This window comes from Haemaphysalis longicornis, unplaced genomic scaffold (genome assembly GCF_048455015.1).
Source record: "Haemaphysalis longicornis isolate Haplotype H1 unplaced genomic scaffold, Haemaphysalis longicornis Haplotype H1 scaffold_13, whole genome shotgun sequence".
Taxonomy (NCBI): domain Eukaryota; kingdom Metazoa; phylum Arthropoda; class Arachnida; order Ixodida; family Ixodidae; genus Haemaphysalis; species Haemaphysalis longicornis.
Genome location: NW_027526233.1, coordinates 427,444 through 442,650, shown reverse-complemented (window position 1 = coordinate 442,650; position 15,207 = coordinate 427,444). Strand labels below are relative to the sequence as shown.

General features: G+C 50.4%; 1 protein-coding gene across 1 annotated transcript in view; it reads right to left on the bottom strand.

The window, feature by feature from the left end:
• Plc21c (Phospholipase C at 21C) overlaps positions 1-15,207 on the bottom strand; it is a 494,941-nt gene that overhangs the window by 237,936 nt on the left and 241,798 nt on the right. The window contains exon 2 of the mRNA XM_077694702.1: positions 8,204-8,281. Coding sequence (XP_077550828.1) covers positions 8,204-8,281 — 78 coding nt within the window. The remainder of the gene's footprint in view (positions 1-8,203; positions 8,282-15,207) is intronic.

The following is a 15,207-nucleotide window of genomic DNA, read 5'->3' as shown; positions in this document are numbered from 1 at the left end:
CCTCGCGGCGACCGTCCGGCAGTTAAAAAAAAAAAAAAAAAGGAAATGCCGAGCACTCGTGTGTGTGTGTGCGCGCCCCGCGACAACCGCCCAGCGTCCCTGGGGAACGTTGGTCAAGCCAAGCATACCCACTCAGGGGGATTGGCCGAAATTGGCGAAAGAGAAAATAAAAGTGCTGCGTTCGCCGTAATCGTGGCAACACTTGCTCGGAACGAGAAAGACCAGTCGTGGCGTACGGTCCTCCAAGGTGCTGTCCAATAATTATCACTTCCAAAAAAATGAAGGAAGCTCAGACTGATAGCAATAATGATGGAGTAAATGTTGTTGCGGCAGCGAGGAAGAAGCAAATCGGCTGCCATCGCGGACTAAACTAAGCTTCGCTACCTTCACGTCTTACGCGTTAGTGCAAGCTTACTCCGTTTTTCTGCTAATCTGAAAAACGGAAACGGAGGGTTGATAAATCATACTCTTCCCAGAGAAGTGTTTCTCTAAGCCTCTTAAAGGAGCCACGAAGACAAAATACAAGTTGGGTTTATTAGAAAGACTGCTTAGTCCCGATAACAATGATACCAATATCATCGCAATTTTCAAACAAATAGCGGAGATATTGAAGAAAATTTTTGAAGCAGTTGCGACCCCCTAACCAATTTCCCGCAACTTTTCTATGACGTCAGGGAGCCTTGTTTGTGCGATTGACGGCCGCCTAACTGACCTGTCGCGATGACACATGACTGGACGTCTGTAATGGAGCCTCTATAGTTCATCTCAGAAGCTAGCTGCAGCACTGTGGAGGCTACATTGTTGTCCCCCTCAGGGCGCCTAACTCGCCGCGAAGGAAGCGACAAAAGGCGCCGGGGCCGTGCGGTGCCACTTGCCGAGAGGGGAGAAGGGAGTGTCCTTTCAGGACCCCCTTCACGGCGGATTAGGCGCCCTCAGTGGGCGCACTATTGATAACAATGTAGCCTCCACAGTGCTGCAGGTAGCTTGTGAGATGAACTATAGTTCCATTTGACCGCATCACTAGAATGCTAACGCGCAGTTAACGCAATGAAAACTGTTTTATTGTTGGCCCGTATGACGTCATTCTTGCTGATAACACGTCACTGTGGCGCAAAATTTGAAAGTTTTTAAATACTTTTTGCTTTTTTTGTTAAAAAGCATCTTTTCTGGCTCTAACGGAGCTGAGTGAGATAGTGAATCCAAGTTCTTTCGAATTAAACGGAGTTGTATTTTCTCTTCATGGCATCTTTAAGGTTCGAAATGAGTGACGAGTACTGCAAGGGGAAGAATATAAGAACAGGCGGCCCACGTTTGCCATCTCTGCCCCCCAATTAAGCAGGTCATCATTACGTACACTAAAATGATAAAACTAGGAACGCTTTCATAATACGCTCGGCTGAGCATTGCCGTGTTTTCCAACAATAAATATAAATTATATCAGCGACTGTCGACGACATTTCTTTCCCCAAAAAAAGAAAACTGCACAGATGTCGGCTTTCGAAACGCTGTACGCAATGCTCGTGAGCACAGTTTGGCGACGACAGTTCGAATGGATTACGTTTCGCTCCTTGACAAACCTCCCGCGTCGACGAGGACTACGGCGACAACAACCCTGATTGCTGTTTGTTTTTCGCGTTAGCGTAATATTTTGGCTCAGCTAAGCAGCAATTTGTCACAGTTGCAATTTGATACGTACGAGGCCTTTGGTAACCGTCTACTACCCGCTGCTGCTACCCCGAATCTTTAGCAGTTGCAGAGGTTACGTACTGTCCGCGGCCGCAAGCCGGCAGACGAAGTGCAGGAGTTGTCGAAAATACCAGCACAACTGAAATTAACGAGATTCCTTGCGCCCGCCGGAACATACGCAGTTCCGCGGGAACACTGCATACGCTGCCCGCTCTCGCGGAAAGTAAAGCAAAGTGCTAGTTCCGCCGCATGCGGAGGTGCCTTAATTGCGGAGGTCCCTTAATTCACAACTGCAGAGGGCGCTCTCAATCAGGCTTTGCCGTTGACGTAAAGGTGGATTGGACAGCAGCAGAGGCTAGTAAAAGAATGTTACAATGCCGGTGGGGAAATAACAGAGGAGGCGGCAAGAGATGCGAACGAAGAAGTCAGACTAGCACGAAAATTCCATAAAGGGTTTTCTCTTTTTTACGGCGAGGCGATTGCACAGCGGCGTTACGACTACGGTCGCTACCAAACACTAACAGACACAGAACTACAAATACGCGCGCGAGTATTCAAACCCCTTTGCGAATTCGATCCCCTTTGCGCGAGTATTGCGCGAACCGCTTTGCGCGAGTATTTCGCGAACCCCTTTGCGCGAGTATTCGAACCCCTTTGCGAATACTGTTTGCTGTTCGATTCGTTTCGCAACGCAATTTTATTGCGTTGGGAAAAAAATATTTCCAAAACCGTGCCGCTCGTTACATATTATTATCCTATTCGCGCCCAGCCAGTGTCTCATCCATGAGAAATACGCTTAATCTGACCAGCCTTTCACACCATCGCAAATGCTCTCGTCTTTGTTCCACAAAATTTATCATCACAACCCCACTTTAAAGGATCAACTTATCACCCCCCTTCCCCCCCCCACCTCCAACCCCCCGTTACGTGTCGTCTCGAATTACCATTTGGTGTACCATAATGTCGTACTGATATGTATAATGAATCGTTTATCCCAAAAACCAGCGTAGAATGGAACCACGTCCCTCCCACCATCGCTGACGCCACTCTCTTTAAAGCAGCCATTCATGACCCTCCTTGTTGAATCGCTCTTTCGCAATATGTTCTTGATTTCTGTTTGTATGCTGTTCTTGTCAAACAACCGCACCTTATGTATGTATCTCACGACTCCCTCCTGTTATGCCCTATGGGCTTTGAAAGTATTTTATTTAAATAAGTAAATAAAAAGTATTGAAGGTTCCATCCACGGCACACTCCTGTGGGCTGCTTTTTCGCACATCGGCGAAGCCGTGCAAAAAAGCCTAACTCGCTACACAAGTGTTGCAGAACAGGAGCGCAACTCGCGTGGCATTCACAGAGTGAGGAAATGAAGCTTCCATGAGGGAGGAATCGAGCGTGCTGGCGATGTCCACTGGCACAGCACCGTCCCTTCGCTTTATTTGAGCGAAGGGACTGACAGGAGGTGACCAGATTTATTTATGCCAGCTGTCGTTTCGCTGCATTGTCATCGTGTCTTCATCTTCCGCTGTTAACAGCGGAGATGCTTAAACATCGTCTTTGGTCCGATGGCGTTAAAAAATACCAAAAAGTGGCCGCGTATCCTTTCGTTGCACATGCCGACGAAAGACGATAGTCGGATGGCGCCGATGCCATGTAAACGCCTCCCTTCTCTTTCGCGCACACCTCTCGCGCTGTTCCTCTCCCGTCTCGTTGCTCTCAAGACAACTCGCCGGAGGTTTGCTCAAGTCAATTTAAAGCTACCGCGTTCTACTGCTCCAAGCCGGGTGCGACGCCAGCGCTGCCGTACGGCGGAGGCGCGCGTGGAGGCACCCTACTGTCGTGTTTATAGAACCAATGTTTATACAACCCCGTTGCCCTGCTCCGCGTGAATTCCAAGCGGAACGTGGAACCTGCCTAGTGGAACCTTTCGTTACGGTTGTCCTTTGATTTCTTTATGCTTCCGCTAGGGGCTATAGTGGCGCGGGCAAGAGCAGGCGACGATTTTCTACAGTTGATGTAGTATTTGATGTGATATCGCAAAAAACAAGCATCTGTGAATTTTTTCATAAAGGAACACTGCAAGTATCACTTATGGTTGATTTTCTGCCTCACATTTGCGTAATGTTCTGTTCTTATTCAACAATGTTTACAAGTTTGCCACCGGACTTGGGGGTTTAGGTTTTGCTGTGGGTATATTGCGCAGGTTCAGTTTCACTTTGGCCGAGTGGCTGAATCGAGTCACAGACAGACAGACAGACCAAAATTTCTGCGTTTAAGTGGCCCAAGAATCGTCCTTAAAGAATTACACCATCTTTCCGTGGGGAACCATGAGGAGGATGCGAAGCATCATGGGGGTTCCGTGTAGGTTCCATTGTGTTGCCGTTATGTTGTTTCATTTATCGGGGCAAGAATTGGAAAGTAGTGTGAACCCACATGTAGAGACAGAGAAATGTAGAGAAATGTGGAGACAGCGAAGAGACCCGCGTTACCTGATCGAACACCTCCTGGTTCTCGTCTTTCTTTATTGCTGCCCGCTCTCTTCGTCCTCTTCTCTGGTTGAGCTGCAAGGCGCGTGGCGCTCCCCGCCACAGCTTTCCCACGGGAAATTCAACATCCTCCTCTAAAGTTTCCAGTCCGTCGTTTCCGTTTACCTTCAGCTTCGCGTGGCTTCGTTGTATCAGTAGCTTCTTGACGTAGTTTGAATGAGTGGGGTACATAAGGCGCGTTCGTAGCACATGCTCCCTTCTAGGTTTGTAGCGCAGTGGGAAGAGCGCGACGTACCTCCCGTTGCGGCCAGAGAGTCGTGGGCTCGAAATCGGGCGCCGCCTAACTATTTCTTTTTATGTACTGCGCTGACGTCAGGCCAAACGCTGACGGGGCTGAAGAAACGCGCATGCTCAGTAGAGTGCGGACGGCGGACAACAACGACAACGAGGGAGGGAGGGACAGCCCCGAGCATGAGATGCTTCGCATCTAAAACGCTCCTCCGGTACGACCCTCGCCCAGTCGCGTAGGCGGGGCCAAGCCTCGCCAAGCTGCGAGTTCATCGCGAGCGCCGGCACCGCTCGACCGTAGCCCCCTGCATCGCGTAGCAGACGACGCCGAGGTGCGTTTCAGTTCACCTCCGCTTGAAAGAGCAGTTCGCATCGGCATGGCTATCGAAAAAAAATAGCAGTGGCCTAGCTCGGCTATTCCAGGATATACGCAGCGTGAGCGGAGGTTCAGTTGTTTGTTCTTAGTCTTTGTTCTTAGTCTTAGTTGTTTGTTCTGGTTGTCTAGGATTAGCTGGATTATCATGCTTACTGCTGCTCCAATGACACACACACGGTGTACACATTATGTGACATGTATATTTATCAAGCGGTTCCGGCGCAGCGTCACCAATCGCCCAGAGCTAAGCTCGTTTTACAGACGCACGCCGGTGTTGCTGCGCCGCACGAGCCAGCGGTTGCACACTCGGCCACCCCTCGCATGATCATCAAGTGGACCGGGTCGCCACGTGTGGAACGGAGGTCGGCGAAGTCGCTCGGCACGTGGGGTGCGTGAGAGACGCCGGGCAGCGAGCAACGTTCTGTGCGCTGTGTGACGTCACTGCCCCTCGCGCATGCGCAGAACGGCTCTCCGGGAGCCACGCGAAACTGCTCAACCTCAGCCATTGTAGCTCACGCTACAAAACCTGGGAACAGAGTGAACGGGCGGCTCGCTCCAATGGGTTTCGGGGGGACACAGTCTGGTATACGGGAGGCTACGGCTCGACCTTCGAGAACACTCTGCCCAGCTTTCGTGGCGTGATTTCGTGGCGTTGGCGCCTCGAGTGTGAATTACAGAAAAGAGGCGCCGAGTCAGCAAAGCCGGTTGCCGCCGGTTCTAGCGCGGGCTAACGCGGTCTGCTTTGGGAGAGATGTGAAAGCCTCCGGAAAAACAATCCGGGCCTGCCAGTCACGCAGAACTTTCCGCGGCCAATGTGGAAATCCACGTGAGGCGCACCAGTCGGGTCGCCCACGAAGGCAGTCACGCTGTTTCGGATCCAGACTCGCACCCGTAGTGCAAGCTGCGCCAATTTATTTTGCGTTAGGTACGATTTTATTTTTTTGCACTACACAAACACTCGGATATGTAAAGTCCTGACTACCGAAGTTATCTTTCTTTGTAGCTGTTTTAAAAGCTCTACAGACACTAAAGCAACAATTGGAAAATATTCGATTCAATTCGTACTCAGTTTTTACAAACCGTACGGACTCCATTTGTAAAAACCGAGCGCAGGACAGGAGCGCCTCGAAATCGATGGGGGAGGCCTTCGTCCTGCAGTGGGTGGACCTGACGATGACTTCAAACATTCAACTTGATTGGCACCCAGTTTTTACTACCCGCTTTGATATTTGCGCACCTTTACCTTCGGCGCGGGGAGCTAATTCCTCCTTTTTTTCACTCTCAAAGGTGGCGCTGGACGAAAAACCGAGCAACGAACACAACCCGAACTGAAACCGCGAAAAAACGAAGTCAGCTTCCAAACCGATGCGTTTCTGTCTTCAGTCAACGTAAAGGCTTTCCAATCCGCAAGCCAAGCCGGAGAGGGCGTCAAAACGCGCTGTAGCACTGAATCATCATCATCAATACAGAAATAATCAATATCATAAGGATACTGATGATTCAGTGTTGACTTCGGTATTGACCCAACACTGTTCCGTCGCGGGTTAGAAATCCTATCACAGCGACCTAATATTTTTTTATTACGAACAAAAAAAAAACATGAGTCCACGATTTCGTAGTCCGCAATTAAAACCAAAACCAAGAATAACGGGGTCCGAGATAAAAGGAAAGATCTTTCAAAGCGTTTCGTACGCGTCGGCCCGCAGATATCGAAACCTTCGTATAAAATTGCGGTCGGAGTTAAAAAGATGCACAAAGAATGCCCCAAGCCACCAGAGCCGGGTCTAATATAAAGTGCAGCCCAATCTTTTTCATGATTAATTTCATACTCCGGAGCTTTGCAGTGCCTTTGTCGTGTCGCTTCAAGCGAGGCACATTAGGCACTGAACATTGTGCCGCTCCAAGCAGTCGAATCCTGCCATTCAGTTTGAGCGCCCGACATGACGGCCCGTTCCCTCGCATTAAAGAAGGAATCACTGGCGACGCGCCCTTGCGATGCAGAAAGGGCTTCGCGTTCAGCGCTCATTCCGGCTGTGGGAGAGAATCTCGATAAGGGCCTCCTCGAGTGCAAGGAGCAGGCGTTCGTTGGTTGTTCAGGCAGCAGGCTTTCCCTGTGAGCACCCAATGCTCACTGGACGAGCGTTCCTTCCGAGGACGACGTGAGTTTAAAGCCATTTCCGTGTACTTTGATTGAGACGCCACTGTAAATGTGGAAGCAGGAGAGCTAGAATGCGCACAAAAGGCTGTACCGTACCATGAAAGCCTGCTTTCGCACCGAATGCGGCCGACGTCGTGCCACTTTATACTGCTCCTCTTCGAAGAAACGCCGCAGGCGATGCCGGAGGCGACAGGACTTGTGCCTGTCCTTAAGCGGTGCACAGCTGTCCCCGAGTCTGAGGATGTAATCCCGTTTTCAATTTAATCCGCCGCAACCGGAAACGAAAAAGCTGGTACCCCATTATGAGCATAATGACCACAGGCGTTTGTCCAATGAGTGTTGTCATTAGTGACTAAAACTAACCGCCTCCGTGTTTGCGTACGTGGAGCGCATGTATGTGTGTGTATGTGTGTATCATGTATGTGTATGTATGTATGTATGTATGTATGTATGTATGTATGTATGTATGTATGTATGTATGTATGTGTATGTATGTATGTGTATGTATGTATGTGTGTATGTATGTGTGCATGTCTAGTAGGTACCTATGCAACTAAGTGTGTGAAATAGGGACAGAAAGAGACTGATAGCGTACCTGTCTCGAAGTTGACCAGAAACCACCACAGTGACGCTAGTTAGCGTAACTGGCTTCTTCAATTTCTTGATGTGTTCCTTAATTTCTGGTGAAGTAATCATAAATTGCTACAATCAAGGTCTCTCCTTCACCGAAAGTGTATACCCAGGACGACAATAGTGGAAGGAACAGCCTCGACATTCCACATTCTGCCGCGAACTAACGTCGGCGTTCCCCACCGAGCACAGCGTGGCCTTGAGTCGTGGCATATCCAACGTACCACTGGGAACCTTAATCGCTCGCTTGGCACTCTCCCTCCGGTGTACACGCACGGATCACGTGCCGCAGCGAAGGTATTTGTGCGAGGCCAGCAAAAGTGAAAGACTTAAGACGCAGCTGCCGCGTGGCCCCAGTCACCCCTGAAGAAGCCCAGCCGGCTTGGAAACGTCGGTTTTGTCTATGATCATGATTACAGGTCAGTTGAGTAACTTCCCAACCAGACAGAAGTCTGTCGAAATGTTCAGCGCGAACAAGAACAGTGAGCGCGCGCCCTTCTCGCGACGCTACCGTTGTCTTCCCGCACTGCACAGAGCACTGCACACGCAACACAGGACAAGAGACGCTGAGAGACCGACCTTGTTCTGGTCCGTCCAGTAGAGGAAGAATCCATTTTTGTCCACCCGCAGTGTCACCGGCGTGCCCAGCGCGGAATCCTGCGAGAGAAAAGAAAACACATTCGCACTCGGTTTCGCGCAGGAGCAGCGCCTGCAGGGCAGTCCCAGTCTGCAGTCTGCCCTCGTCATTGAAAACCATCGTTAATTATTGGTAGCTATGCCCCTCTTTGGACTGCATCGAGGGCGTCTCAAAGGACTACACGCGTCGCAAAACAACCAATGATCGTAACAAAAACACTCGCTTACCGCCTGCTACATATTATACACGAACAGAGGGAAAGCAACACGACAGCTATGACCACTGAACGACAAAATGTATCAGTTAAAGTGGGAAAAGAAAGGGTAATGAAACTAAAATAATTTTAGGAATAGACGACGCGCGTGCGTATTGAAATGAAGAATAGTGCAGGTAACTCAATGTAATCAGTCAGCAGATCGTTAATAAAAAGGGCGTCAAGATCTCACTTAATTCAGTTATTACAGTCCGAAACGAAGGTCCCGAGTTGTGATTATTTATTTATTAAGTAAACCATGGCTTGCACAGTGATTAACATTACAAGCTATTATTCCCCCCACACGAGCATAATAATACAAAGTTCCCTTTTCACGATTATTACGCAGGCCTGGAGTTTTTATTCATCTGCAAAGAGAACTTGGTCCTGGCTACATTCGCAGAGCTGTCCGTTCACCATCAGTCTCGCCAGTCGTGAGAGCGCGCAGTCCGTTATTGCGGGCAGTTCCTTCATTTAATTCGGGCGTTTATCTTTCGTTCCGGCATCCCGCTTGCCGCAGCCTGGCTACTATCAATTCCGCATTCGCCCCGACCGACGAACTCTCGCCGCTATTCGGTCCCGCGCCGACGGTTCGAGATGACCGCAATACCCGAACTAATGAAGCACCTGGCAGTCACTATCTATGAGCGAACGTGCATGCGCTTGCACTCTTTCCGCCAACGCCCCTTGGATCAGAAGGCCGCACACGTCAGGATAACTTGCTTGCACCCTGCGCGGGGGAGGCCACGGACAAGTTCCGATTCGGCCTGCACGTGGTGACTTGTTCTGACGTCACCCGTATCAGCGCACTTGTCTTTTGAATGAAAACCCAGCAAGCGGACTTTCTCTTCACGTAGGGAGGTCGCGCGGGCCAGACATCTGCGGCTATCATTACGTTCTCCGAGTCTCCCTACTCTGGGACACTCCTTGGGAGCCACGACGTACTGTGTAAGAAGGCCCTGGAACCCTGCAAACTGTCTCAACCGAGTAGCGCTCCAATTCAATACGCGAGTGACGCTTCCTCCAAGCCCTCGCGTGTTTGCGTTTCTGAAAGCTAAGCGTTCAAGCAAATGCACGTGCTCCCAGAACAACCAGCGCCGCTGCCCTGGCTTTCTTCGCTTGGTCTGTTCGGTGCGGGCGCCGAGAGACGGTCTCCCTGGAGTGCGCTCCTCGCCCCCTCCCCTCCACTGGGGCGGCCAGTCGAACGCGGCGGCGGAGGCTATCTGTTTCCTGAGGCCGGCAACTGCCGCGACCAGACCGTTACCCCCGGGACGAGCGGCTGGCTGGCCCGGAAGCCGAAACGATCCAATGGAGCGCGAACCGCGGCACGGACCGCGAGGGAAGGCGACGCAGCCCCAGACCGACCCCTGTGGTCGGCCAGCGGAGAGATGTATGGAGAGAGCGCGGGCAGGCAATCTTTGACCTCCCCCGTTTCCTTTGAAGTCAGCCGCGGGTTGATGTTGGCCGCATTCTTCCGGAAGCCCATTTGAATGAGCGTCCGAGGGAGACGTTCGGTAAAGTAGCGCGCCGTTTGCTGTGTACAGCTCGGTGACTCGAAACGGACACGTTGGCAATTTTGCATAATTCCATGAATTAGCGCGCCGTCCCTGCGCACGTGAAATGCCTGGTGGATACATTCTTTGTACGCTTCAGAAACCAGCTTTCGAAAAATGCTGTCCTCTGCCCTTGCAAAGTTCTGAACGAAATACGTGCGCGTTTTTTTTTTTATTTATTTATTTACTGATGAAGAGCTGCGTTTAGAGTTGCAGGATAAACTACCATCAAGGAGAGATGCGCTTGAATGTCAAGCAAGCTTTGAAGACCTCGGAGGAGAAGCAGCGAACAGAGTATGCATGCGGGGTTGCAGGACGCGTGTTCGGATTTAAGCGTCATTTGGTTAAGCGACATGCACCCATGGCGCCAAATGGCCATGGGTGCAGGGCCGTACCCAGAGGGGGGGTTTGGGGGTTCGAACCCCTCCCGAAATCTTTTCCAGGCAGCACGTAAACAATACTTACTGTTGCTTTCAGCAGAACTACCCCCTTCCAAAAATTCATACCCCCCCCCCCCCCCCCCGAAAAAAAATTCTGGGTACGGCCCTGCATGGGTGCTTCCAAGTCTAGAGGTCCAACGCGTCAAAAGACCAATTTGCGTCAAGATGTGCACTGTAGTCAAGAGGTCCAACGCGTCAAAAGATCCAATACAGGACCTTTTGACTCGCTGGATCGTCTGACACACGTTGGACCTCTAGACTCGGAATCGACATGCACCCATGGCCCTTTTGGAGCCTTTCCGGCTGCGTGAAATGGGCCTGTTTCGTGCGTAATACGACTACTCGATCGAACACTTCCCAGCGGCCATAGTCCCGCGCGAAGCCACATCACCGTCAAGCTCAGCAGCCATAGAAGGCCGCAAGAGAAGCCTCGTGCAGGAATCGCTCCTAAAAGCGGATTTCAGAGCTCGTGCCCCAACAGCAGGGTGCGCTGAACAGCGAGTGCTCCGCTCTGAGCACTTCCTTTTTGTTTCATCTTTTTTTGAGCGGTACCTGTTTCATTTGTTTGTATTTTGTTAGATCGTGGAATCGACATGCAGCAGGCTTTTTAACCACCTCCTCTTTCAACCGCCGGCCAATTCTTCGTGCGGATTTGTTTTCGCTTCGTAGCGAACGCGGCGAAGTCGTTGCTAAAGCCAGTCGCGATATGACCCAACCGAAACGCCCGAGCCGGCCCCCCGTGCGAAGAGTGGCGGGGAAGCCCGTCGGCCCATTCCTTTTCTCGCTTGTGCCGATTTTCCCTGAACTTTCGCTCCCCTTCCTTCTTTCTAAATCTGGTGCGCAGTGATAAGCCTTCACCGGTGGAAAGTTTCCCCAGCCTGGCAACAGAAACTTCTCTCCGCACATCAGCGGAAATCGAAGCGAGGAATCCTCTGGGAACGTAAGTCTGCTTGCATGAGACAAAATACAAGTTCGTTTTATTCGAAAAGTTTCGTGTTCTACAGTGCCCCCAGCGCTTGTCCGGTAGCAAACGATGCTGTATTCACTGCGAAATTAATCCATTTAAGCTAAAATTTTGATTCTCGCGCCAAAACGTGTGTTTTAGCGACGTTTCCAATGACATCATAAGAGCAGGTCTTTCAGCTAAACTTGGTGTGGAGCGGCAGGGCCGGACTCGACTCTCCTCCTCCCAAGTCATGCCCGGCCCGGCCCGGCCGTGGGAGCGGAGAATTAATTGCTGTTAGTCAACCTAGATGGCGCCATCTACACCGTTTTCTGTCTTTGGTTTGTTTGTGAAACGTGGCTTGTTTTGTTCATGGAGCCAATAATCGTTTCGTGAGACACGGTGCTCGCTCGACAAATACGGTGACGTAAGACATGGTGGCTTGCGTCACTCGGCTAGTGTCGTCTGATACAACCCCAAAGCCCCGCAGTGATGTGCATCTAAACGAAGCATAGCATCGGTACTTCTATGTATACGTGTGATTAGTGAACTTCCACTGTTTGTCCCACCATTCTTACTGATATGTGCCCTAAATTTAAGCGCAAACAGTTCATTCGGCCTGCTTATAAGTTGTGCCTAATTTGTGTTTGCTTTTTCCGGACTCCGCCGATCGCAGAGCTGGCTGGTATGATGACATCATAGGTTCTGTTGCGGGAAATGAGCTAGTTGGTCACACGGCCATTCCCTTTTAAATGTAGAGCATTTCAGTAATTCACGATGTCACTTCCGTTGTCCCGTCGTAGTCCGCACCGTCGTTGTCCGCACCCCTCCCCCTACACTATATAAAAGAAAATACCATCCGGCGCCAGGTTTCGATCCCTCGACCCTGCGGGCGGAACGCAATGTACATGGTGCTCTACCCACTGCGCCACAGAGCCGACACAGAATGGGACGCTATGAACGCGCCTTATATCGTTGACTCATTCAAATTACTGCTGACGAGCGCTCTCTCGTCATCAGTTGCCACAAGTGCAACAACATTAACGTAACGCAAACTACTTAACGACGTGCGCCCCCGGAAATGCTCTGCATTTGATCGTGCCCCTCGCGAGGGGGATGTTTGACGCTACCTCTTGCAAGACCGAGTGCAACCGCCGAGAACAAGGTCCCACGAGCGGCGCGCGCGCCGTGGACTGGTGGCGCCATCTGTCAGCTTCGACGCGAACTACCATCAAGGCAGTCAGAAAACCGAACGCGCGAAATACAAACTGGGCTTTAACAAAAGAACGCTGTTTTTCATGATCCATGCGTGCAATGACTTATCTAGAGCCGTTGCTTTCTCGCAACTTTTAAGTAACCGTTTTGATACAATGCTAGTCCGGTTTCATGCGCGCGCCATCTGTCGAGAGATCTTAACCCAGCTTTCGGGTCTACCGACCGGTCTATGGGGAAATGCCTTAGTTTTTCTTTTTTTCCTAATTATGTAGCTTATTTGAAAGAAGTTTACGTTAAAAGTGGTCTCAGCATGATTCTAACGAGGCAATCTTTTGAATGAACCAAACTTGCGTTTTCTCTTCATGGCTCCTTTCAATGCGAGGTCATTATCGCTTTCCCTGGTGACACGTGAGAAGACTTAAGTAGCGCCAGCATTTTTTAATCACTCAATTTCGTTTAGTAACATATAATGGGCGTCCCAATGATTATGCAATCACACTGTCGGCCTTCGGGCGCGCGATAGGCGTGGCTGCAAATCTTTGGGAGAGGCCTTCGTCCTGCAGTGGACATAACCAGGCTTAAGGTAAAGATAAAAATGGCCGCATATCCACTCCGCGGATGATGGCGAGGGTGCGGAGGACGGGGACTAGAAATGACATTCAAGTTGCGCCTCGACCATCGTTCGATTTCAGCGGTGAGTTGCACCTTGATTATTCCCTGAATTAAACTGCAACTCACGGCTCAAATCGAATTTCGCTTGATTTTCGCTTGATGGTGGTGTGCGCACGGATGGACGCAGACGGACATTGGGAGGTCCCCAGATACTCCGCACCGTCACAGGCGAGAGAGTAGGCCGTTTGACTCTGTGGTTCTAACTCTCGGTCGTAGCCCGATGGGTAAGACGACTGACACTAACTCTGTCTGGTCTACTAGACGCAGGCTCGAATCCTGCCGGTGCCTGTGTTATTTTTTTTTTTGCGATTGTGAATGCTCTGTGCACGGACGCGGACGGACATTGTGCGGTCCTAAGGTACTCCGCACCTAAAATGGCGTCACCTTCGCGTCATGCCCTGCTACCACAAAATCAGCGCTCTCCGCGGTTGGGCTGCCACTGATCTTTCCACGTACCGTCACGTGCTCGTTGGGGCTCTTTGGTACCGACCGTTGTGGCCGGTTTACAACGCCAGATCTTTATACTCGTGAGGCGCACTGTCACCCTAAGAAGTGAATAGTCCGTCCTCAGTCACTTATCAGCGCGTTCTGCAGCAAATCCCGGTTGCCAGCATTCATCGACACCACGGAGATTATTGAACTTATTATAGCTAAAAAACGTTTTGGGTTTGGGCTAGTTGGTTCGTCATAAAACAGCGGAGCATATCGCTTAACCAAAGGCAGCAGAAGAAAACCGGCACGAGCGCTCACGGTTAACTGAGCAATATATATTTCTTAGAGAAATATAAAGGGTAAAATATAGTGACGTCACACTCGTGCGTGAAAAGCCACCCAATTCGGTAGCCCTGTATATATGGGGAACTCGGGTACCTAAACATGTGATTGGAGTGAGGATGGCTCTGCAGATGCCCCTGAATTCTGTACATTGGTTTGTGTTTCTTTTCACACGCCCGAGTGCGACGTCATCGTATTTTTCCCTTCATATTTCCGCAAGCTATAAATATTGCTCAGTTGATAGTCAGCGCTCGTGTCTGCGTCTTCTTTTACTGACTACGGTTAAGCGCTGTTCCGCTGTTTTATTATAGCTAAGTACGAGGGTGCGGGTATTCCCAACTTCGGAAATCGAAGAGACCATGTATATTTCATCTGTATTCCATTCAAAAAGTAATGTTCCACATCTTGCAACCTCCCATAGTTGCAAAATATTCGGGCAGACCAGAAATATTCTGGCTCGCATAGTGCTAAGCACGTTGTTGGGGCGAAAATTCTAGATGTGCATGTTGAAATCCCAAATGTGCGTTCTGTTGTGCTTGTCCCTCTATCCCTTCACTGCGGCCCTAAACCACCTACACATTTAAATGGCATGCCGTGGTCTCGGAAATATGGTAATGTAGGCAAGAATATATAGTCCGTCTCTTACTGAACATTCGAAGCCCGTTTCAACAGCGCAGTTGCAGCTGCGATACTGCGAACGTCTCCGCGTCGAATTCGACGGGCCGATCATTAAGGCCAGCCAGACTGACTGTAGCTGCCCTCATTTCTTGGCTGGGGCCAGATGAAACGTAGAAGTTACTCACTTTGAAAGCAACGCAAAAAACATAGGCGAAAAAAAAATCCCGGGCCATCTCCGCTCACGTGATACCTGGGGAGGGGCGAAGGATGGAGTGTATAAGTGTATTGTTGGCGGCTTGGCGTTCTTGCCAACGGAGATGAAACCGTTGGAGGGTAGAGGTGTACAGCTTTTCTGTAAAGGTATCTCGTCTTTGAAGCACGAAGCACTCTAGCGCAAGGCGTGAACGAGTGCCCCGGTATTTTTTTTTAGTACGCGTTACCCTCTAGCGCGAGGCGTAAACGAGTTTAGTACCGTGAC